Source organism: Phascolarctos cinereus, unplaced genomic scaffold, assembly GCF_003287225.1.
Source record: "Phascolarctos cinereus isolate Bilbo 61053 unplaced genomic scaffold, phaCin_HiC Scaffold_2;HRSCAF=192, whole genome shotgun sequence".
Classification (NCBI taxonomy): Eukaryota; Metazoa; Chordata; class Mammalia; order Diprotodontia; family Phascolarctidae; genus Phascolarctos; species Phascolarctos cinereus.
In genome coordinates this window covers 250,505,864-250,531,173 of record NW_027555625.1, presented here as the reverse complement: position 1 = coordinate 250,531,173, position 25,310 = coordinate 250,505,864, and the positions used below count along the sequence as shown (strand labels likewise).

Sequence of the window (25,310 nt, the reverse complement as noted above, 5' to 3'; positions counted from 1 at the left end):
AAGGGCTGTTCATTCAGTACTGTTCCCAAAGAGTTTTCTCCTGACCAAGGTGTTCAGATTGCTACTTGTAATTCCAAAATGATAATAGTCAGTCAATAAGTATTTATTAATGCTTAGTGTCTCTTATCAAAGCCGATGTCACTGGATTAAAGAATATGTGGAAGGGTAGAGAGTGTAAAGTGTAAGAATACTGAAATGGTAAGAGAAAGCAAGTTTTGAAGGGCTTTGGATGTCAGGATTTTATATTTGTTCCTGGAAACAATAGGAAGCCATTGGAGTTTGGGGGGAGAGGGAGCAGCAGGGAAGGATATGTGCATATACATGTGTGTGTGTGTGTGTGTGTGTGTGTGTGTGTGTGTGTGAGAGAGAGAGAGAGAGAGAGACAGACAGACAGAAAGAGGGAGAGATGTGGTTAGATCTTTGGTTTAGGAAAATCACTTTAGCAGCTAAATGGATGATGGAATGAAGTGGAGAGACTTGAGTCAGGGAAACACATCAGCAGGCTATTGCAATAGTCCAGGAGTGAGGTGATGCACCTGCATGGGAATGGCTACAGATATGGCAGGAGTAGGGTGTGAGAGATAATGGTACTGGAGCCTCTGATTTCATTGGCATAGAAAATTACCTCTACCAATGCAGGCTGGCACCTTCTCTGCTACTTATATTCTTAGAAAGTTGCCTAGACTACTGAGAAGTTAAGTGATTTGCTCAGGGTTACAGAGCCAGTATGTTATCAGAGGTGGGACTACAACATAGGTCTTCCTGGCTTCAAGGCCAGCTCTCTATCCTGAGCCGTGATCTATCTCATTCACCACAGAAGGGGAGTTTAAGAAATACTCCGACATTTCACAGAAATTTATATGTCTTATCTATGCCTACACACATTCTACTACTGATGAAGCAGGGAGATTCACTCAAACAACTGCATCTATTTCTCTTTGCTTTATTGTAATGCTCATTTAAAGGATGACATGGCAGTTTAAGTCCAATACCATTTTTATAGAACAGAATAACCAGTCACTTAAATTTCCAAATCCTTAAAACACCACAAAAACAGGCCAAGAAAATTAAAGCTACAGTCTCCCCTTCTCTTGGATAGCATGCTATAAAATTATCTGCAACTAACACAGAGAAGGAACTGTTTTCTTTAATATACAATGAAGGTCACATTTGACCACTCTATTACAGCATTCTGGAAACTGGTTTTGGAATCCACTTTCTGATTAATACTAGGAATTCCTTCAAACTTTCCCCTAGAGGAACAATTCAAGTTTGAAAGTGAGGTGTTAATCTCAAAAAGGGAGACTGCACCTTAAAATTTTACTTCCTGGATTAGATAAGAAGAAAGGCAAATTCATTCACACTTATTAAGATATTACACAATTATTACAATCATAACATAAATTCTTCACCTACCAGAGGAATGTCACAAAGTCTGGACTGGAAAAAAAAAAGCAGTGTTATCCTTGAGACTAAAAGATGGGGGAAAATAAAAACCAAACAACTTTGTAAAATTCAAGAGCTAAGACAAAACAACAGCAACAAAAAGCTAAAGCCAATTTTAAAAGGCTAGGGAGGGTCTTCTACAGTATTCTGGTTTGGGAACACTGGAAGACAGATGTACCACACCTGGTGGCTCAATTACTTGAACTGCTCCAGAGTTTGTTCTTTCTCCAAGATGCCACCAGAGAGTCGCTACCTATGACTTCAAAGTATACAGGTTAGTCCCTATAGACTAACATTCACCTAATATAAAAGTCTTTTTTTTTTTTGGCTAGGCAATGGGGTTAAGTGACTTGCCCAGGGTCACACAGCTAGTAAGTGTTATGTGTCTGAGGCTGAATTTGAACTCAGGTCCTCCTGAATCCAGGGCCGGCGCTCTATCCACTGCGCCACCTAACTGCCCTGTAACATAAAATTCTTCTTGACTTCCTTTTAACTGTAATTTATCATCTCAGCTTAATATACCGATTATGGTTTTGTGGAGAACAGATGCCAAACAAGCAGGAAGTGTCTTCATATCACCACTGGACTGGTATCAAGATGGCCCATGAACCCCTCATAACCCCCTAATCCAAAAGAGCAAGAGATATTAATCAGAGCAAATGATTCCCCTGAAGAATGTAACATCCCTACTAGGCACTGGAATAGAATTATGACCTATTTCACCCAGGTCATTAAAAAGATTTCCAATGGCAAAGGCTTCTCAATGTCTATCAAGAGGTTATTCTTCTCCCAAACTATTACTCCATTTGGAGAGAAGAATTTGAGTTTCACCCTGTTTTAAAAACACACACAAATTCCTAAACTGAAAGTTGTCTTGTTTTTATTACTGGCCTACTCATACACTCCTTTGAAATGCTATTTGAACCAACTATAGCAATACTTGGTGACTGTCACCCACACCTCCTGGAGCGTTGAGCCTCAGGAATATTTTTCTTCTAGAAAAACTTCACTTTCATCAAGTTGTGCTTCACTGAGATATGGGCTAAAAATATTCCACTTCACGAACTGAATTAGACTTACATAAATCCTAGAAACATGAAATAGTTACTGATGGGCCTAAATATTAACATAAGCACAAAACGACAAAGAAATGGAATGTTAAAACAAAAAGAACATGCAAAAGATTTTTGCTCATCTAAAAGTCTACCTTGATATGGGGAGGTGATTGATAAAATCCAATAATAAGAAAGCATACAGAAAGTCAAAATGGCCATGGATCATTTGAGGTGATGGATGATTTCAAAAATTAGATGACCCAATCCATTGAGTGACTTCTATTCACATAAATACTGCTACCATCATACAATATATATACCGCTAGTCAAGAAAGAGGGAGGAAAATACTTCATATTTAAGTTAGACAACAAGGCTTTCAGGTTACATGCACTACTGTTTCAAAAATCTGCAGATGATAAGTGATAAAGAGGTAAAAGTTGATGCAAAAAGATTAACGGACAATCAACCAAATTATTTCATGTTAACATGCACTTAAACTGTGGAGTCTTCCAAACAAAATGACAGGATGGATGAAAAAAGTCTAGGCATTCCTAAAAGAGCAAAGAATCTTGGCCATCATGACAGAAATTCCTATCATCAAAATACAGATCTGTTTTGTTAAGATCTATTTTGTTCCTTGTCTAAAAGAGGTCTCCATGTAGAAGACTACAGAGGCGGTGGAAAGAAGGTTTCAGTTAAACTAGTATATTTAAACCAAATAAAACTCCCATATGGACAAGCAAAAATAGCTCACTAGAAGATTCGGTAACTGCAGACATAGAGAAGACACTTATAAAAGGAAAGATAGCAGAATAAAAGAAAATAAAACATCAAAATCAAAACATCAGAGTTAAATGTTAATTTGAAATAGGGGAAAATGGTGTAGTGACAGCAATGGCATCAATTTCAAATACGCAAAGTATGATTTTTCCATCTTCAAAACCTGACACTGCCTAAGTGACCAAGATCCAGTACAATTATGATATGAAAGGAATGCCCCTCCCACCCCCACTCCCCAAAAAAGGAATCCTTCTTTGTGGTTTTTGACCAAAATTTTCAATACCAAAGAGTTAACATGAACAAACTTGTGTAGATAATAAATATCACCCCTTTTGGGAGTGTAAAAGTTCTATGAAAGTCAGTCAAAGGTTTAAAAGGGTGTCACATTTTCTGAGGAGGATTTTCATCCATGGCACCATGATTTGAGGTTTACGTGAGCTCCAAAACTTATTTTAAAAAAGCTATATTAACACTGAAACAGCAAAGAAAATTTGTAGGATGCCTAGAGAAAAGCACAGTGACATATTTGGAACAGTAAAAATCCACTTCTCTGGTACATTTCCCTATAAAATTATTCTTCTGGGCAATTTTGTTATAACCATAGTCAGAATTAAATTTTAATGCTCACTACACTGATGAACTACAGCACTAGCATGAAACAATAAAAACGGAATCCTTTTCTTAGGTATAACCCAGAGCAAGCAGGTAGGAAGCAAAAGAAAGCAGAAATTATTCTAATGACTAGCTTTACAACAAATAAAGTAAAACTAGATTTGGAGAGCCAGAATGGAGATTAAAAATAACATTTACATTTGGATCCAAAGTGGTTTGCCACTTTATTTAATGGTTTCTTATTTTCACTCCTTTCATTTTGATATTGTCCCAGCTGCATTCCTTTATGGTATAAACACAGATTTAAAGTTCAAATGCAGGGATGTGACAGTGGTAAAGAGACCTCAAAACAGCTACTGCGAGAAATGCTAAGGAAAAAGTTACTAATTAGAGTATTCATGTTAGCAAGTTAGAGTAGAAAGATAAAAAGGAATAGCAGAAGAGTATTCTTTTGTAATAATGTTTTAAGTTAAGCTTTGCATTATAAATATTATCAACCTGAGGGATTTGAACAGTGGGCATATAGATCTGAAATGGTTGACAAACAGAGAAAAGGCAATAGTGACTATGTGGACATCCAAATCCTTTGGCAGGATGGCCAAAGGTCAGTGTTGTCATGATATTGCTTTCTGTATTTTTCAGCTTTCCAACTCTAGGAATTCTTTCTAGAGAACAATGAAAAAAAAAATCAAAACCCTTTAAACTTAAAAGGCATTTCAATTTAAAAAGACATTTCATAGAAGATCAAAAACATTTCACATAATTTCATTCAGTCCTAACAATTCAGGAAGATGTTTTATTTAGTGTCATTCCAATGAATGTCTTTCATTCTGCATTCAAAGAACTGTAGTTCCTTCTGTTGCCCCTTGACGAATCATCCTGTCCTGGACTCTCTCTAATACATCATTAGAATGAAGGCTGCACAAGAAATTCTAGAAAAATTGCACATGCAGTACAGGGCCACAAGAAAGTGCTTGCACTTTTGAACTGGATGTTTCTGGGGCAAGACACCTGAAGAAAGTCATCTGGCTTCAAACAGTGGCCCAGAAGAGCACAGGTGCCTGCAAAGAGCTTTGATGACTGGAGAGTAATGGCCGTGCTGAATCACCTAAGGAATCTCACTTTGCTTCGTGGTTTATTTTGTCTCAGGTAAAACGGACATCAGGAGAAATGAAGATTAAGCATAAGATGACCTGTAACCATCAGGGGATTTCTCTCCACCAGCAGCCAAGGCTGTGTCTACCAGTTCTGGTTATCCCACCCTTCTTCGGAGGATGCTGCTGCTTTGGCTGCCTTCTTCGGGGCCTTAGTAGTTTTGCCCTCCCCTCCAGCACTTTCCCAGTTGGTTTCCCAGTTCTCCCAGCTGTCGCTGTTATTACTGTTTTTGTTGTTGGAGACTGTTCCTGAGCCCCAGATATCCCAGCTATCTGAGCTCTTCTTCTCTGTGGAATTGTCTGCATATGTCCAGCTGTCACTGCTAGGTGATTTATGGGTCTTGGGAAGATCTGAGTTTCCAAAAGTTTCCCAGAAATTCTGATCTATAGCACTGTTCTGATAGTGTCCTCCTCCACTGTTCTGGTAACTATCACCCTCAGGTGGTCTTTTAAAGAGAAAGAAGGAGGAAAAAAAAGCCTAAATACCATTTTTTGAAAATTAGCAACTTAAACACACCAGCATTTCACATAACTTTTAGGTCTTACCTAATTATTATGACCTCCTAAGAAAATACTTTTACTAAGAGATGGCACATTAAACAAATGGTTGGGAAAAAGAATGCTCTAGTTAATTGAAAATTATTATGTATGCCATATGGTGATCAGCAATTTTCACAGAACAGGCTATAACACTAAATATGTTTTTCAACCTTTTTTTTTTAAGGCAATTGGGGTTAAATGACTTGCCCAGGGTCACACAGCTAGTAAGTGTCAAGTGTTTGGTCTGAGGCCGATTGAACTCAGGTCCTCCTGACTTCAGGGCCGGTGCTCTATCTACTGTGCCACCTACATGCCCCTTTTACAACCTTTTAAAAAAAGATTTAGAAACCATTTCAAAATCTTTCAGTACGCCAAGGTCATTGTTCTAAACTTCAATTATTATAAATACCACTACAAACAAATATTCTGGCTATATGAGTTTTTCAGTTAAAAAAAGTCAGTGTTCATATTTTGAAAGAAAAATTATAAACCACATGTTGGGTTGGAACTAAAATCAAGACCTTTAACCTTAAATTTTGCCATTTTAGAAGAAAAGAACTAGAAATGACTCTCGAGGTCTTTTCCATAAAGTCCTGAGCTCTGCACAAAAAGCACAACCTCAGATGGGCTAGAATACATAGGCAAAGTTGGTATTCAATTTTTGCATGGTTGCCTTTCTTCTTTCCAAAACAAACACACAGAACAAGTCTAAATCAAACTCTTTTGCAGTGTGAAGTGCTTTGCAGTTGATCATTTACTTGCCCATTTCAGTTATAAAGTATTTTTAAAAAATACACACAGCAAGTTTTTGAAGAAAGTGAACTTAACATTCCATATAATTTATAAAGGGAGCTCTTGTTCAGAGCGCAGCAATCTGACCAACAGTATTACCTCCTGTTCTGGATTCTCAGCAATCATCAGTCTGGATCATACTTTTACATTTGAAATATAATTTTTGACAAATTTCAGTATGTCTTTGGAATATCAAAGGCAAAAGAAAAAAAAAGGCAGCCAAGTTGGGTATTCCAGCTACAAAGCTTAAGAAAATTCGGGGGCAGCTAGGTGGCACAGTGGATAGAGCACTGGCCCTGAAGTCAGGAGAACCTGAGTTCAAATCCGGCCTCAGACCAAACACTTGATGCTTACTAGCTGTATGACCCTGGGCAAGTCACTTAAATCCAACTGCCTAAAAGCAAAAAAAAAAAAAATTCTAGTACATGTGCACAAACAGCTCTCTTTATACAAGGAAGTATTTGTTTTTGATAGAAATATTTATTGTGCATTCTTGCAAAGGTACTAAACCAAGATGCAGAGGACCTCAGTTACCTCTATGCCCTGAATTTTTTTTTAACTTTGGAATCTGTCTTGACCACTCCGTTGTTTACAGATTGTCTGTTATCTTTCTTTGTATTCCTAGTACTTGGCACAGTGCCTGGCACACAGTAGGCAAATTAATGAATAAATGCTATTGACTGACTAAAACAGAAAGACATAAAGAAGCAAAATACAAAGAACATTAAAAATCAAATAGCAAATAATATTCTTCTCCTTGTACATCTTCAAGCAAAGGCTAGATGACCACTTATTGGGCATGTTAATGAGGACTCCTTTTGTGTTTGGCTTAAACTAGATGGTCACTAAGATCCTTTCCAAATCTAAGTCTGTGATTGTGTGAAATGTATTTGTGGACTCTATATTAAATTATTTAATTTGCAAGTATTTATTTCTTCAGTAATTCAAAACATTCATAACTTCCTTAGTATAAGTGTCACTATCAGTGAAATAAATTTAAACCCTTCCACATCTTCGTAGATATTTGGCTCCCATGAGTTTCTGCAGCTAAAAATAAAAAATCACCACCTGGCAGCCAATCTTCTGGTGATAAGCCTTGCTGTACTTAGCTAGAATGATCTTCAGATAACAGACACATATAGCTTGTAGCTTTCCCAGCTTACTAGGAACTGCCACAGCTTGTACTCCACTGGTATAGTCTTTCAAGAATCCAGAGTCACCCTCATGCCAGTGAAATATTGGAAGACTTTAAAAGAGGAGACAATCTTAATATTCTTAAGAAATTACCTATGTGAAGGACAAAATTAACAAAGAAAATAAAAAGAGGCAGAAGAGAGAGAAGCATACCTCTCTGAGGGCTCATCTGTTTTTCCTGAAAAGAAGGTTGTGACATCTCTCCATCCTTTACTGCCAACCCCCTGAACCTGGAAGCAATAACAGACTTTGTCATGCCTAAACCCCTCTTGAACATTACATGAACTCAGATTTTAATTAATGCAATAATGTTTAATAATCAGAAAAAAATAAACCCTAAACAAAAAACAGTGAATAGAATAATGTACAAAATGTATTTCAGATCTTTTTGTTTTCTTACTTTTGAGCACTTTCACATTGTCCTTAACATCAATCAGTATCATCACCCAATATTTACTAATGATTGCTACAGCACTGAACTGGGGATGAGGGTAGATTCTACCCTTGAAATTTTCACATACTGATGATAAACTAAAACCAAAAATCTTCCAAAGTTTGAAATTTAGTCAAATAATTTATAAGACTAACATCACATGAAATTTACTCAGCTGTTTCAAAAGATAAAAGCACAGAAACTCTCTTTAAAAGTAGCATACTTACAAAGTAAACTCCCTTTCATCTAGAATTTGAGATCACCAAAAGTTCAAGTAATCATTATTTATTTTATATACTACAGTACAATGAAAATGTTCATTATTATGTGCCCTGATGTTTTCTGAATCAAATGAAGAGCATGTTTTGTGATAAGTTATCAGTTTTACTGATAAGTATATTTTGTGTTCTCCTTCTCTGGAAATTAGTAATTCATAAATGGCATGTATGGCAATTCCCAGTTAAATAAATTCAGTTACATTTAAGAAACTTTTACTGGGTGCCTACCATGTGCAGGGTCCTATGCTAGGCACTAAGAAGGTTAAAAAAGATATATAAGAAATGGCCCCCAACTGTGAAGGGGTTTTATTGAATTAAGCAGAGCAGTTCACAATCCCTAAGTATTCTAGATAAACTGCAGTAGCTTATTGCAGTAATCTTTCTTAAACATCATTCTTTTAATTCCATAGTAGTGAAATGTAAGAGAAAATTAGCAAGTAATTCAATTCCAAGAAAGGGACTAAAGCATTTATATAGCAGCTACTGTGTGTCAGGGTAAGCGCTTTACATTTATTATTATTATTATTGTTGTTATCATTTCATTTGAATTTCATGGCAACCCTGGAAGGCAGGTGCTATTATTATCATTTCGATTTTATAGCTGAGGAAATTAAGGCAAACAGAGATTAAGTGACTTGCCCAGGGTCACATAGCTAGGAAGTATTTGAGGTCACATCTGAACTCCAGTTTTCCTGATTCCAGGCCCAACACCATTTTCACTACACCACTAATCACTTCAAAAGAACAGAACAGGTGAATTGTAAATCAAAGTACAATAAAGCACACAACCGGAAAATAATCAAAAATGAGTTTCTTAGGAAGTGAGAGTTCCTAGCATAAGAATGAAAATAAATGGTAGTTCATTTTAGCTACCAACATTAAGAATTCATTTGTGACTTGAAAGTCTATTCACTAACATTTACTTTAATAAAATATCAAAACTTCCAAATAATTATAGCAACATCTGATACCAATCATTCAATGGTCAAGTCTTTGCCAATAAACATCTGCAAATGCTACATGCTTCCTTTAAAACAGCAAACTGTTCAAAAACCAGGATATTCCCCAGGAGAGAGAGGACCTTTTGCTGGGAAACAGGACAATGTACACACATCCTCAATATTGATTTTAAGTTAATAATTTACTCTTTTGAACTTAAAGTTAACCAAAGTGACAGGTACTTTAGTAAAGCCCTGGAAGGCACATCCCAAATGGATAGTTTGAGCACTTACCACATAACAAATCAATGGCAGCAAGATAAGAACAGGAAGAAAAGAGGCAACAGAGGTTAATAACTTTTAAAAGTCTACATATTTAGTTTAAGCTGTCTCCATATTCCTCAAGTACACAGAAACTAGTGCCACTGGACAGCCCACCTTGGGCCTTGACAGACAATGCCTCACAGGCATGAAGCAGATGTCACAGTGTCAACGTTTCCCCTCCTGAATTAGCAGAGTTTGAGGAACTTAACAGTCAAAATGAATAGCAAGAAGTGCCATTATTTCTTCCTTTCAGGAGAAAGAAATGCTTAAGTCTTTACCAGTGCGAAAACAGGATATGGAGACTGGCTTAACATTTGTGCCTGGCTGTTGACAGGCAAGACCATTCCCTACCTTGGTTGCCAAATGAGATACCCCACTGGACACGTCATCAAAAATCTTTCCCTCTTTCACCTATGTGAATCAAAATGTCAGCACTTAGTTATGAAACACAATAGCAAAAAATGTTTCCCTCTAATCTTAAAAAAGGAAGAGATCAAATTAAAAAAAAACAATTAAAATATATGGATAAACTCCCCAAATTTTACTACCAACATTTTAGAAGAGTGCTTCTTAAGCAAAAAGGGGGAAGAGGGAGATGCCTCTAAACCACCTTTTAATTTTCTTATTCAGTATTATACTAAGGACTCTGATTTATGCATTAAGGAAATATACAACAGTTAAATCTTTCAATTTTGGCATGAAAATCTTGTTCTTAATTCTTTAAATGCTATTCTGTCTTGCAGAAAGGCAGATATAGCTCCTTGTCCCAGAGGAAAAAAACTACTCTATATTTCAGGTGAGAACAGAACTGGGTGAGCTTTGAGGGAGTTTTTGCTTCCTCAAATGCTTTTTGTAATCGTTCCCTCCCCCAAAAAAAGAAAGGGTATTCTGCAGATGAATGGTCTGATCTCGACCCCTGGGTTATTTGATGTTATTTTCTCTGTGCAGGGTACTGTCTAACTTTAAACTAATTTTTAAGGCAGAAGCTGGCCATCATCACAACAGGGTAGCTAGTATGGTGGATAGGGTACTGAACATGGAGTCAGGAAGACCTAGGTTCAAATCTTGCCTCTGACTGATACCACCTACATGATTAAAGGCAAGTCATTTTAACTGCTCTGAGCCAGTTTTGTCATCTATATTTAACAGTGCTTCTTAAAAACTGTGGGTCACAACCCCATATGGGGTCGCATAACTGAATGTGTGGGTCATGAAAAATTTGGCAACAGTAGGAGGTTTCTGAATGCGCAACAACCAAAAATTAATTCAAAACCAAACACGTAATGAATCCAAGGCATTTCTGGCAGCACTTGCCTGTGATGCACTGCACAATTTCATTGCAGCCTTGGTCCTGAAAACACGACATACGCACTTTGCACTGTGCATGCTGCCATGCCACACAACACCAACAAATGCTGCCAGAAACACCCGAGCTCAGATTCAAGATCACTGTATGTTATCAACTGCAGTGTTTTTACATTAGTATGCAAATTTGCTTTCGTCTTTAATAAATGGCAAAATTCTATGTATACCAAAGAATTGTTTTAAAATAAAATTTCTTCATGATTTATTATCAGCAAATATTTGATTTGTATACCTATTTTATATACCTACATACCTGGGGTCAGGTAAAAATTGCTCAGGTGAAAAGTGGTCACGAATAGAAAAAGTTTAAGAAGTACTGATCTATAAAATGATGGTGTTGGATTGGATGGCTTCTAAGGAAGCTTCCATCTTTAAACCTGAGATCTTATGAACCAAGGGAATGCCAGCAACTACCCACAGCTTTCTCTCTACCTTCTTACCACGTACCTGTCTTTTTCTCTTTATTCTCTTTTTCTTTTCCTTTTCTAATTCTCCCTTTTTTTTCCATTTTCCCTTGCTTTTCTGGTAGGTCTATCAGGGGTATTCCTACTGGTGGTAGGTACTCAAAGTAGAGTACCTACTAGAGTAATGACTGTTAACTCCTGATTTAAATTATCTGCACAACCCATCACTACAGCTTGCTTTGTTCTCTCAATTAACAATCTCCCACATGGAGCTAGCACTAAATAGCACTGATTTGTGCAATTATTTAGAGGTGTCATTCATAGGTTAAATTTTGTATCTCATTTATCCTTGACTAGAACAGTGGTCCTGATATTATCAGGCATAAAGTGAAGGAAAATAAAAGTTTGCATTACAAGATTTAAAGGCAATACAAACTGAAAATGGAAACACATTTTTGCCATAAAAACCTTTGATGCTACAAGCATCTAATGGAAATGAACACTTAACTGGTCCAAAGCAGAAATGATACATTTAAATGTAACCAGCTACTATGTAGCTAGCTACTTGTGACAGTATAATTGACAAAAATTATTTTCTTACAGAACAATGATTGTCTAAGTTATTTACTGGTTGCCAAAGTTACCTTTTCCTGTGCAGGTTTGAGAACATTTTCATTTAAACTGTGACCTAACTCTGAAGCCTATTTAAAATAAAGCAAATAAAAAGAAGTCAGTTATATTTTCCTTTATATAAATACAGTCAACATTCACTGCCTTTAAGAAGCTGATGGAATCACCAATGACACAGAAAAGACTCAAGCATAGCATTACAAAAGAATGTATGGGTAGCTACTCAGCTAAGAATATGTCATAATACTATGAAAAAATGTTATAAGACAAAAACCCCAATTAGTTCTCTTGCCCCCAAAAGCTTAAACAAGGTACATATGAATTAGCCAGGAAGCAAGGGTACCCTCCACCTTGAGCCCATAAAGATGGCCTCGCTGGTTAAGCATTCAAGCTAATGAGATATACACATGCACAGATATACAAAGATTTACATAGACATTTAACAGCCCCATCCATTCAAGGCCATCTTGTAATTCTGAACTATATTCTGCTTCCAACCTTTCGTGTCAATTATCCTGATTATCATCAGCCACAGGGCTTACTTTCCATCCAGGAAATATGCTCCTTCTTAAACACCTAAGTACAGCTTCCTGTGATGCAGGCAAGAGCATCTAATAATAGTTTCAAAATCCCTGTTACTAGGCAATACCAGAATCCATATCCATGTCAAAGGACATCAATAATGTTTTATAACTTACACATTCTTTTTTCTGTAAGAATATGAAAATATCGTGGGAGGAAATAAATTTTGTACTTTCTATCTTGTGCCTTTCATTGGGGAAGAAAACCAAATGCCAGATAAATTGTATGCCCCATACAAATAATGTTATCGCTTAAATACAGTTGGTCTGGGAGAAGTGGAAACAAAAGGGACAAAAAAAAAGGAGCAAATGCTAAGTCTTATGAAAAGTACAGCCTCACTCATGCCTACAAAAAGCAACAACTCCAGTATTCTGAATTTTTCGTCCTGCCCTTAACTCTTCTTAACTAAACTGCTTGTTAAGGCCCTCAAATTGGTTCAGAACAAAGAAGATTTAAGATGGCCTAATTTTAAGCAGTTCAAATAAAGCAAACTTTAGAATAAATAGCACTGGCAATGATGAGGAAACAAAATGAGCCACTTTTTAGTATTTACTAAGAAATCACTGAAAAGGAAGAGATGCTCACCAGGAACCTAGTACTACAAAAGGCAGGACTGCTAAATGATAGTAGCCAGGAATTATTCAATCACTGTAGAAAGCCTCTTACAGAGCATTTGTATTTTTTTTTAAAAGTCTTTTATTCAAAGGCTATAAGTTGATACGTAGTTTTTATATTTTTTAATAAATTATTTGGGAATTAAATTCAAAATATGGGAGCTGTAAAAAATACATCTGAGTCCATCAATCCAAATCAAATGGAAAAGCATTAGATTTGAGGTTAGAGACCTAGCTTCAAATTCTAACTCTGCCATTTAATACCTGTGTAATCTCAGGTAAGGAATTTTATCTTTCTGATATGAGTTTCCAAATCTTCTGATTCTATGACATAAGCACAAAGCTAATCAAACAATTTAATTAAATCACAACTCAATAACTAAGTTTCAAAAAGGCCTTCTAGAGGTTGTCACACAAAAAACTGAGGCTAGCGTGTTTAGAACAGTCCACTCAAGAACTAGTAAAAGTATATGTATCACACAAACGTCCCACGTAAAAGTTCTACCACTGACTGGCACAGTTGTGAGCTATCACTCCACAAATCACATAGCTACCGCCGCCACAAATTCAGATTTACTAAACACTCATGAGGGCAGGTTACTTGTACAAAAGCAGCATGATAGTTCAAAATGACTTTACTTAGGCTAAAACATATAAAATGATGCACACAACAGAATTTAAGACAATGAACAAAAATTGCAAAAAAGCTAATGAAGAGCAGTCCACAGCCCAACAGCAATAAGCATATACTCAGCACAAATACTGGTAAGGGCCCATGCACAAGAATGTATGTGAGGGCTTTACCGGCTCTGGTTGCTGTTTGTAGCCCCAAAACTTGACCCAAGAAAGGGGGCAGAGAAGAAAAAGAGAAAGAGAGCAAGGAAAGTAGAAGCAGCATTTAGCAAAAACTGGAAGCAGGTTAGGTTAAGTGTTAAAATTCATTTCTATTTATACCATCTACTGACAAGGTGAACTTCCTTCAATGGACATGAAATTGTAATAGATTTATTTTTACTGGCAGTTAAATATGACTGCTGACACCAAATACACTTCTAGTTATGGTTAATAAGTGGATTTCAACTGCCAGGTACGCCAAGATTCAGAATGAGTGTGTTGTAAGAAACAATACTCTTGCTAATGGAACACTTTATAAAATGTGTTTTACACATGGGAAATCTTAACCTGTGCCGTATTTCCATAATTATAAGGCAGCAGGGTAGAACTATGGTCTGTGTATATAGTATTTGCCTCATTCAAACTAGGAGGCAAATATCTGACTAAATTTTGGATCCCATACCTGCCACACATGCAAGCAGTCCAGAACTGTCATTTCTGATGGTCCACTTTAACAGAAAACAATAGTACTGATGATGAATGTAAATTGTCTTAATCGAACTCTTCAATTTTTTTGATTTCAAGAATTTGAGATCATTTGATGAAAATAAATGGAACAGAACAGACTCTGAGATTAAAAAACCATGGCAAACTTAAATCTGTGTAAGGATATGATCTCTCTCTTGAAATCTGCTCTTATTACAAAAAGAGGCACTTTTATTCCTAGAAACACTTCAAAGGTGTAACTTGAGCCTGGCTTTTTTGTGTTTGAATTTTCAAGTGCTCTGTGCAGTATCTGAATCAGAACTAGGCATAATTTGCTTGACTGCCAATATACTTTAACTAAACAAGAATGCACACTGTTGCACCTTTATAGATGAAGTTTAATTCCATAAGAGTCTTAAAATTCTTCAGTTTTGTTCCATGTGGGGTTAATTTAGTTCATGCAATGCCCTAAGCACATGCAGTCTTTTAACATACTTGCTTACAGGACTTCATAAAATTATAGGACATTTAAAGAGTGGACTTTCTGATGTTCTATATCTTTATAAACTATAATGTGCTTTCTATTTTTTAAAATATTTTTAAATGGCTACAAATATAAAATTTTTAGATGGCTACCTCTTAAGATAATTTTATTTCGATCACTTGTGAACATAAGACAGTATTCAGTTTTACAGCAGAAATTTCAGTCCATCAATTATGCGTTCACTGGGGAGCAAAACAGAGGTGCAGTCACCTATTATTAGGAATAGTCTCCAAGATGAGATTTATTAAACTAAACTCTGAAGTACGACTAGCGAGGTTGTGAACAAACTATGGCTGAAAAGAGAATGGCAACAGCTAACATAAATAATGATGGGGTCTGAAGTACTCATTTTAATCCACTGAATGCTGCTTTAAAGGAATTAGAAAGGCACCAGAAAATTATACAAATAGCACAATCAATACGCAAAAGCTATTATTTCACTACCTTTTGACTTGCTTGGGATCCAAATTTTGTAGCCTGTAAAAAAAAAATATAAGATTTCCGTTATCAAGCAACACATATATCAACAGGATTTGATTTTAAAGTTTAGCTATTACAATTTCAGTTTCAAAATAGTGTCACAACTTAAAATTAAGATCTGCAACCCCAGCAGTAGTCCCATTTTGGGTATCTCTAAAACAGCGTTTCCCATATATTAGCCTACAAAAATTTGTTTCTGTGTGATATGAATGAAAGTTCCATGAGAAGATTCAACAAAAAGAAAATTTTCACCAAAAAAAACCCCCAAAAAACAAAAAACCCATTAAAATATGCAATTACTTATCAAAACATATTTGGGGTTTTTTCAGTATGAAATTAATACATTTTCATTATTCTGTTTCCTGATTTTTCCAGATGTCATTTCATCCTAGAAGTATTCTGTATCTCAAGATCCCCTGGAAACCAAGTTCCATCAATTGTTCAAATTGTTCTGGAGCCAAATTAGTTTCAGAAGCATTGCTCCAAGGCATTCTGATACCACTTCCTGTAGCTGGTTTCTAAGCCAGTTTATTGAAAGGCCATAAGAAAACTTAAATTTAACAATAAAAATTTAACAGGAAATTACTATTTCCGTAATACACATTTGATTTAGCAGTTAGTCAAGGCACACATGCCAAAGACCTCTATGTAGAGGACTCATTTAGGTATTAATGGGAACCCTAAAGAAAGCAGAGTTGTCATCCTTCCCTTACATAACAAATATAACAACATCTAGCAACCACTGAGATAACGACACAGGTTAGGAAAATGGGGCATTCTATTCTCAGATTTTTTTATTCCTGTTATTGGACAGCCAGAACTATAAGCAGAGTGACAGAGTCTCAGTACCAATCTTAACCTTTAACAAGATCCCACCAGTGAAACAACAGAGTCAGTAAAAGAGTGGGGGGTAAAGCCAAACAGCGGAGTGAAAATAGTGACTTGCTTGAGCTCTCCCCCAAATCCCTCCAAATACCTATAAAAAATGGCTCTAAACAAATTCAAAAGCAGCAGAAAAACAGAGTGAAACAAATTTTCAGCCTAAGACAACCTGGATGGTTGATCAGAAAGGTATATTGCGCTAGGCTGGTGTAGAGGAGCACAGTGCGGCTTGGGTGCACAGGCTGCAGGGAACCTGGAGCAGGCCTCAGAGGACTGAATCGCAGGCAGCTGTGGCAGTTTCCAGACTTCTCAAACCAGGAATGCCAAAGACAATTTAGAAGGTCAGTGGGAAAGTCTGTTTCTGCAGTTAGGGTTAGAGAAAGAAGCGAGGTGGTTTCAGCTCCAGTCCCCAAGCTTGACCTGGGGCGATAGCTGCCTCCTGAGCTTCTGGCCCACAAACTGAGGGGGAATCAAGTGGCTGATCAGAGGGGGATTGCACGGATCTCTACACCAGTGCTGAGGCAGGAATCTCTTCTTTGCCCATGCTTGGATCTGGGTCACAATTCTGAGGGGTGGTCCTGGGGCGAGAAGGAGCGCTGGCATGGTGGAGCTTGTAGTGGCTGTGGAGGGGGGAAATCTTCCTCACAATTCCAGGACAGAAAGGAGTGCTTGTGGTCACTAACATACCAGAGCACAGGCCAGGAAAGGAGTAAACACCTCGCCCTTGATCATACCACCTTGGAAGAGCTGAAAATTTACAGGCCCCTAGAAGTATCTCTGAAAACAGCTATACAAACCCCCGAAGCTTGGGACAGTACATTCTCCACATTGGAAGCAGACTCTTACCTTAACAAAGAGTTCATAACTCAAGTAACTGGCTGAGATCATGAACAAACCTCACAAGAAGTGTCAGACCATAGAATCTTTCTCTGGTAACAAAGAAGATCAAAACATACAACCAGAAGAAGACAACAGAGTCAAAGCTCCTACATCCAAAGCCTCCAAGAAAAATATGAATCCCAGGCCTTGGAAGAGCTCAAAAAGGATTTTGAGAAGCAAGTAAGAGAAGTAGAGGAAAAACTGGGAAGAGAAATGAGAGTGATGCAAGAAAATCATGAAAAACTAGTCAATAGCTTGCTAAAGGAGACCCCAAAAAATACTCAAGAAAATAACACCTTAGGGGAAGCTAGGTGGCGCAGTGGATAGAGCACCGGCCCTGAAGTCAGGAAGACCTGAGTTCAAATCCGGCCTCAGACCAAACACTTGACACTTACTAGCTGCGTGACTCTGGGCAAGTCACTTAACCCCAATTGACTAAAAAAAAAATAAAATAAAAGAACACCTTAAAAAACAGCCTAACTCAAATGGCAAAAGAGGTCCAAAAAGCCAATGAGGAGAAGAATGCCCTAAAAAGAAAAATTGGCCAATGGAAAAGGAAGTCCAAAAGATTACTGAAGAAAACACTTCCTTAAAAATTAGAATAGAGCAATTGGAAGCTAGTCACTTTATAAGAAATCAAGACACTGTAAAACAAAGCCAAAAGAATGAAAAATTAGAAAACAATGTGAAATATCTCACTGGAAAAACAACTGACCTAGAAAATAGGTCCAGGAGAGAGAATTCAAAAATTATTGGACTATCTGAAAGCCATGATCAAAAAAAGAGCCTAGACATCATCTTTCAAGAAATTATCAAGGAAAACTGCCCTGATATTTTAGAACCAGAAGGCAAAACAGAAACTGAAAGAATCCGCCAATCTCCTCCTGAAAGAGATCCCCAAAGGAAAACTCCTAGGAATATTGTAGCCAAATTCCAGAGTGCCCAGGTCAAAGAGAAAATATTGCAAGCAGCCAGAAAGAAATAATTCAAGTATTGTGGAAACACAACCAGGATAACACAAGATTTAGCAGCTTCTACATTAAGGGACTGCAGGACATGGAATATAATATTCCAGAGGGCAAAGAAGATAGGATTACAACCAAGAATCACCTACCCAGCAAAACTGAGTATAATCCTTCAGGGGAAAAAATGGTCATTCTGTGAAATAAAGGACTTTCAAGCATTCTTGATGAAAAGACCAGAGCTGAATAGAAAATCTGACTTTCAAATACAAGTGGAACATGAAGAGGTAAACAGGAAAGAGAAATCATAAGAGACTTATTAAGGTGAACTGTTTACATTCCTGCGTGGAAAGATGATATTTGTAACTCATGAGACCTTTGTCAGTATTAGGGTAGTTGGAGGAAAAAAATTATATGTATGTATAGGTAGATAGGTAGATAGATAGATAGGTAGATAGATAGATAGATAGATAGATAGATAGATAGATAGATAGATAGATAGATGGATGGATGGATGGATAGATAGATAGAGGGCACAGGGTGAGTTGAAGATTAAGGGGGTAATATCTGGAGAATAAAATTAAGTGGTGAGAGAGGATTATACTTGGAGAAGGAGAAAGGGAGAGGTAGAACAGGGTAAATTATCTCACACACACACACACACACACACACACACAAAAACAGAAAAGAAAAGGCTCTTACCATGGAAAAGAAATGGCATAAGGTGAGAGGGAATGAGTGAATCTTATTCTCATCAGATTTGGCTTCAGGAGGGAATAACATACACACTCAATTGGGTATGGAAATCTATCTTACCCTACAGGAAAATAGTGGGGGAAGGGGACAAGACAGCAGGGAGATGATAGAGGGGAGGGCAGACTGGGGGAGGAGGTAATCAGAAGCAAACACTTCTGAGGAGGGACAGGGTCAAAAGATGAATAGAATAAATGGGGGGGCAGAACAGGATTAAGGGAAATAGAGTTACTTTTTCACAACATGACTACTATGTTTTGCATAACTGCACATGTATAACCAGTATTGAGTTGCTGCCTTTTCAATGATGGTGGGTAGGGAGGGAGGAAGGGAAATAATCTGGAATCCAAAGTTTTAAAAACACATGTTTAAAAAAAATGTTTTTGCATGCAACTGGGAAATAAATATAGGAAATGGGGTACAGAAATCTATCCTGCCCTACAGAAAAATTGAAGGAGAAGGGGACAAGAGAAGGGGGGGAGAGACAGAAGGAAGACAGACTAGGAGAAGGGATATTCAGAATGCATACCATCTTGGAGTGGAGAGAGGGGCAAGATAGGGTGAAAATCTGGAACTCAAAATCTTGTGGAAGTGAATGTTGAAAACTAAAAATAAATAAAATCTGATAAAAAAAAAAAGAAGAAACAGTGAGATATGGGGGTAGTCCCCTTGTTTGAAGCGAAATTGCCTCATCAACTAATCAAACAACAAACATTTATTATGTGCCTACTATGTTCCAGGCACTGTACAGATATGATTGCTGGGCCCAGGCTGAAAGCAGGGCTGATGGTCTTGCTAGCACTATTATTTCCAGGGCTCTTCAGTTCAGGATTCTGAACTGCATTTAGAATGACCTGAGTGGAACATTCTGTCTCCTGTCTCTTTCTTCTTAGGTGCCTGCTTGCTTCAGATAGTTTGGCTTGTCTCATAAACAGTAAATACAGTGTGAGCAGCACAAATAATGCAAACCTGACTGGATTGTAGAGAGCAGAAGGGGGATTACTATATAATGGGACTGGAAAGACAGGTTGAGACTAGGTTATGAAGAGTTTCAGTAGTTAAACAGTGAAGTTTACATTTTATTCTAGAAGCCATAAGGAGACAATGAAATTTACTAAGTAAGGGAATGACATGATTTGATCTGTATTTAAGGAAAATTATTTTGGTAGCCATGTGAAGGGTGATTGGAGTAAGGAAAGAATTGAGGCAGGAAGACCAATTAAGAGTCTATTGGAATTCTAGGCAAGAGATGGGCCTAAACTAAGATCAGAGCTGAGTAAACAGGGAGGAGTCAATTACTAGAGAAGTTTGGAGGTAGAAATTGCAAGATTTGGCAAATAACTATATATGTAGGGTGAGGGAGAACGAGAAGTCAAAGAAAATGCCAAGGTGACAAACTTAGGAGACTGGAAGAATGGTGGTGACTATGAGAAGAAGGATGGGTTTGGGGCAATAAATTATGTTTTGGACATGTTGAATTGAGATGTCTCTAGGAAATCCAGTTTGTAATGTTTGATGGTACTACAGGACTGAGGGATAGACTATGGATGGATCTGTAGATCTGACAGCCATATGCATAAATAATAATTAGACTTATGAGGTCAGCAAAGGAGTTGGGAGGGGGGAAGGGAGATGGAGAAAGAGAGTATATGTGTGTTTACATATCTTTTATATCTCATACACACACACACACACACACACACACACACACACACACGACACACACACACACACGAATGAAGAGTTCCAGAGAGCAAGTACCCCAGCACAAAGCTATAGAGCATACCAATAAATTAAGGGGCATGATATGGAAAATGAACTAACAATGACTGAGAAGAAGCAGTTAGATTAGTAGGCAGAGAACCAGGAAAAAGTAATGTCACAAAAACCCACAGATGAAAGAGTGGTAAAGAGTGTTAAATGCAGTTAAGAGGTCAAGAAGAATGATTGACAGAACCAGGGAACATTGTACACAGTAACAGCCATGCTGTGAGATGACTAACTTTGACAGACTTAGCCCTTCTCAGCAATGCAAAGATCTAAGACATCTCCAAAGGCCTCGTGATGGAAAATGCTATCCACATCCAAAGAAAGAACTATGGAATTTGAATGCAGATGGAAGCATACTATTTGCTATTTTTTTTCTCTTCTGTTGAGTTTTGTTTCCTCTTTCTGGTGGTTCCTCCTATTGGTTCTAATTCTTACTTACAACATCACAACATCACCAATGTGAAAATATGTTTAATAGGAATGTATAGCCTATATCAGATTGTGTGCCATCTTGGGGAGGAAGGGGGAGAAAAACATTAAACTCAAAAGAGTGACTAAGAAAAATGATCAGATCTGGCATAATCCTCCTTGATTGTCAATGAAACTTTGGCTGTTCATCCTGAAAGGGACATTTGTTTCTACATTCCTTTGATTTGTTTTGAAAATTGGCATATACCCCAAATGAACAGGCCTATCAGAGTTTATCTTAGAAAATTATAATTAACTCTTAAAGAAAAATACTCCAGTATCAGAGAGATTCACAAGTATTGCAAACTTTCAAAGAACATTTAATTCTACTACTACACAAACTGTCTGAATTAATAAGAGAAGAATGCATGCTTCCAAACTCTTTCTATGATACAAATATGGTCTTGATATCCAAACTAGAGAGACAAAGTAGGGAATGAAACTATAGACCACTGTATGTAGACTACTGATGCAAAAGTTGTAAATAAAATATTAGTAAGGAGGCAACAACATATTAAAAAGATTATATATTACGACCAGGTTGAATTTATACAATTAGCCTGGGAGCTCCTTGATAGCAGGGACTCTTTCTTTGTACTTCCAGTGCTTAGCCCAGTACCTGGCCTTTAAACCCAAATCACTCTGGCTCTCACTGATTGGCCAATCCCTGCCTAAGCCTCACTGACTCACTGTTTGGGTTTATGGCTCAGAGTGAATGTAAATAGCAATTGTTTCCATTCTGGCTAGAAAACAGGTGTCTTCCCTTCCTAAATTGAATCTTTTGGCTATCTTTTGCCTCAATTCTTACCTAGCCTTTAATCACTGAATAGGTGTTGCCTCAGACAAACTTGACACCAGGGAAAGACCTTAGCTTAAAAAGGACAGGGGCTAACTCCACTCATCCTCCTCTATAACTTGCCACTGGACCCAGATGGCTCCAGAAGAGTGAGGCTGATGCCTTTACACAGCCCTGCCTCATTTAAATCCAATTCACTTGCAAGTCAAGTCATTACTCTCCTGATGTCACTGAGCCTCTTCGAGAACGAAGGATAAACAACAACAACAGCCTTAGCACAGTACCTGGCAAATAACAGGCACTTAATAAATGCCTGCTGACTTGACCAGAAATGTAGGGTTGGTTCAGCATAAGGAAGACAATAAATATATAAAGCACATTGATAATACGAATGATAAAAACCATATGATAGCAATAGATGCTGAAAAGACTTTTTTACAAAATCCAACATTTAATCATATTAAAAATCCTAGAAATTATAATAAATGGACCTTTTCTTAATACACTAGTTTTTAATCTAAACAGCAAGAACAGACATTATATGTAATTGAGAAAGGTTACAAACCTTTTTCAGTAAAAGCAAGGATGCCCATTATCATTGTTAATATATTAACATAATGTTAGAAATGCTAGCCAAAGATATAGACTAGAAAAGGAATTTGAGGGAATAAGCATAACAGAGAATAAGCAATGGCAAAGAAAAAACAAAATTAGTCACTTTTTATAGGAGACATGACAGCGCATTTAGAACACCTAGACAGTCAACTAAAATTAATAATTCAGCAAAGCTGCAAGATATAAGACAAATCCACACAAATAATAAACATCCCTGTATGTAACAAAAAAAAATATTTTCAAGTACAGCTTCTAAGATTCATCCATGGATTATGTGAATCCAACTACAAAACACTCTTTGAAGAAATGAAAACAGACCTAAATAACTCTAGAAATATTAATTGCTCCTGGGTGGTCAAGTCAATATAACAAAAATGACAAAACTAGCTAAATCAATTTATTTCTTCAGGACCAAACTCCCAAAATAATAAAGAACTAGAAAAAAATGAAATTCACAAAGGAACTAAAGTCAAGAATGTCAAGGGAAATACTGAAAAATGATCACATATAAAAATGTGAGAAGAAAGGCAGTCTTATAGTACCAGATCTCAAACTGTAGTATAAAACAGTAACCATTAAAACAATTTGGTACTGGTTGAAAAAAGAGAGAGAGATGCTGAAGAGGACAATTTCAGAGAAAAGTAGGAAGACCTTTATGAACTAATGTAGAATAAAATGATCAAACTACAACAATTTCTAAAATGCTAACAGTAGTATAGGGAAAAACAATTTTGAAAGACTTTAAAACATTGATCAACATAATAAAACCACAAGACCAAAAAGAATGAAGATGAAACATGTCATTAATCTTCTGAGAGACAAGTGATGAACTTAAAAATGCAGAGACATGGTCAGTTCTGCTGACCACATTATAAAACAGATAATGACAAACTGAAATGCCTCCAGAAGAGGGTGACCTCCAGGATGGTGAGAGGAATGGAACCGTGGAACATAAGGAAATATCCAAGTAAGGATATTTAGCATGGAGAAGAAAGACTTAAGAAGAAGTATTTGATCTTCAAGTATTTCAAGGGTTGTCATACAGAAGAGGAATCAGAATTATTCTGCTTGGCTTCAAAGGGCAAAAACAGAAGAAATAGGAAGAAACTATAAAAGCAGATTTAAGATTGACATAAGGGAAAATTTCATAACAATGAGAATTGTCCAATAATATAACAGGCTACTTTGGCAGGCAGTTAGAAGCTGGACAGATCACTTGCTGAGACATTTTAGAGACAATTTCTCCTATAGCACAGTTTGAAGAAGTCTTTTTAAGTCCTTTTCATTTTTTGAGGTTTTAGGATTCAAGTTTTTCTTCCCCACATTCACATCAAAACAAATAACTAATATTTACTTTATTATATGGAATAGGATAAGAGAGTTGAAACTGGAATGAGTAAAGTCATATTTTTAATCCTATTTATTTTTCAATCAAAACAACCATTCAGGCTTGTCTCACTCTTAATAACTTCTATATACACTGCAATAACAAAATCCCACAATTTCAGGTTATACATACATACACATATATACATACACACATGCACACATAAATGTATACACATATATTGTAATTTAAACTACTATGTCTCATACTTATATAATCTTTTAAAAAAATATTTTGAACATCTTAAATATGTGAATAACCTTACAGGCCATTTATGTAAGTAATAAATAAACAGACCAAAGCTTAGCCATTTACAACCTTGGGAAAATCATTGAGCCTTTTTGAGGCTTAGTTTTATTAACTGTAAAATGAGGGCACTGGAAGGGAAGGGAAAGGAAATAAGCATGTATATCGTGCCTACTATGTGCCAGGTACTATGCTAAGAACTTTAGAAATATAAACTTCATAACAATCCTGGGAGGTAGATGCTGCTATTTCCCCATTTTACCATTGAGGAAACTGAGGCAGACAGGGTAAGTGACTCACACAGCTACTAAGTATCTGAAACTGGATTTCAACTCAGGTCTTCCTGACTCCAGGCCCAGCATTCTATCTACTGAGCTACTTAGATGCCTAACTGGGCTGGAATACATGATCTCAAAGGTTCCTTTCAAACATAAACCCATGACCACAAAAATCACAGAATCTGAGATTTGGAAGGGACCTTCCTGGCCATCTAGTAAATCCTACACCTAAAAAGAATCCCCAATATGGCATATCTGACGAGATATAACTTGAGAGAAAATTAGTTATTTCATAAACTGTGTTAACTTTCATACCTACCTTACAGAAGTATGAGGAAAGTGTTTTGCTAATCATATTATTATTAATTTTAGTTTTTAATCCACAGTGAAAGCTGGAACTAATGTACGATTCAAACTTTGAGAACTTGTAAAGTTGTAAACTCAGTATGTTCTACTTATATAAGGATGGTTAATCTCCTTACTGCAGGAAATAAAATCTTCATTTGGTAATAAAAGTTTAGAATATTTGTAATTAAGTAAAAAACAACTCACAGTGTCATCTAAGGATGCTGACTCAAGCTAATTTTTTCACCCTTGCTCTAAAAGGTGCTAAGTGGGCTCTACGTAAACCAGTTTTACAACAGTTTGGTGGCTGTTTACTTACACCTTCTTTAGCTGCGGAAGCAAACTTGCTTGCTCCAGTTGTAAAACTGCTCCAGCCCTGAAAGAGGTAACAGAAAATTACTACACAATTAGTCAATACATCAAGAATCTCCTCTTACTCATAG

At 36.8% G+C, this 25,310-nt stretch overlaps 1 protein-coding gene across 2 annotated transcripts in view; it reads right to left on the bottom strand.

The window, feature by feature from the left end:
* Positions 1-927: 927 nt before the first annotated feature.
* ARFGAP1 (ARF GTPase activating protein 1) overlaps positions 928-25,310 on the bottom strand; it is a 38,801-nt gene continuing 14,418 nt past the window's right edge. Inside the window, exons 8-14 of one of the 2 annotated variants that reach the window (XM_020981567.2) lie at positions 25,187-25,243; positions 15,451-15,483; positions 13,947-13,976; positions 11,961-12,017; positions 9,899-9,958; positions 7,728-7,804; positions 928-5,494 (exon numbers count right to left, since the gene is read on the bottom strand). In XM_020981567.2, coding sequence (XP_020837226.1) covers positions 5,134-5,494; positions 7,728-7,804; positions 9,899-9,958; positions 11,961-12,017; positions 13,947-13,976; positions 15,451-15,483; positions 25,187-25,243 — 675 coding nt within the window. In that variant the 3' untranslated portion in view covers positions 928-5,133. The remainder of the gene's footprint in view (positions 5,495-7,727; positions 7,805-9,898; positions 9,959-11,960; positions 12,018-13,946; positions 13,977-15,450; positions 15,484-25,186; positions 25,244-25,310) is intronic. The other variant, XM_020981568.2, reaches the window with a different exon arrangement.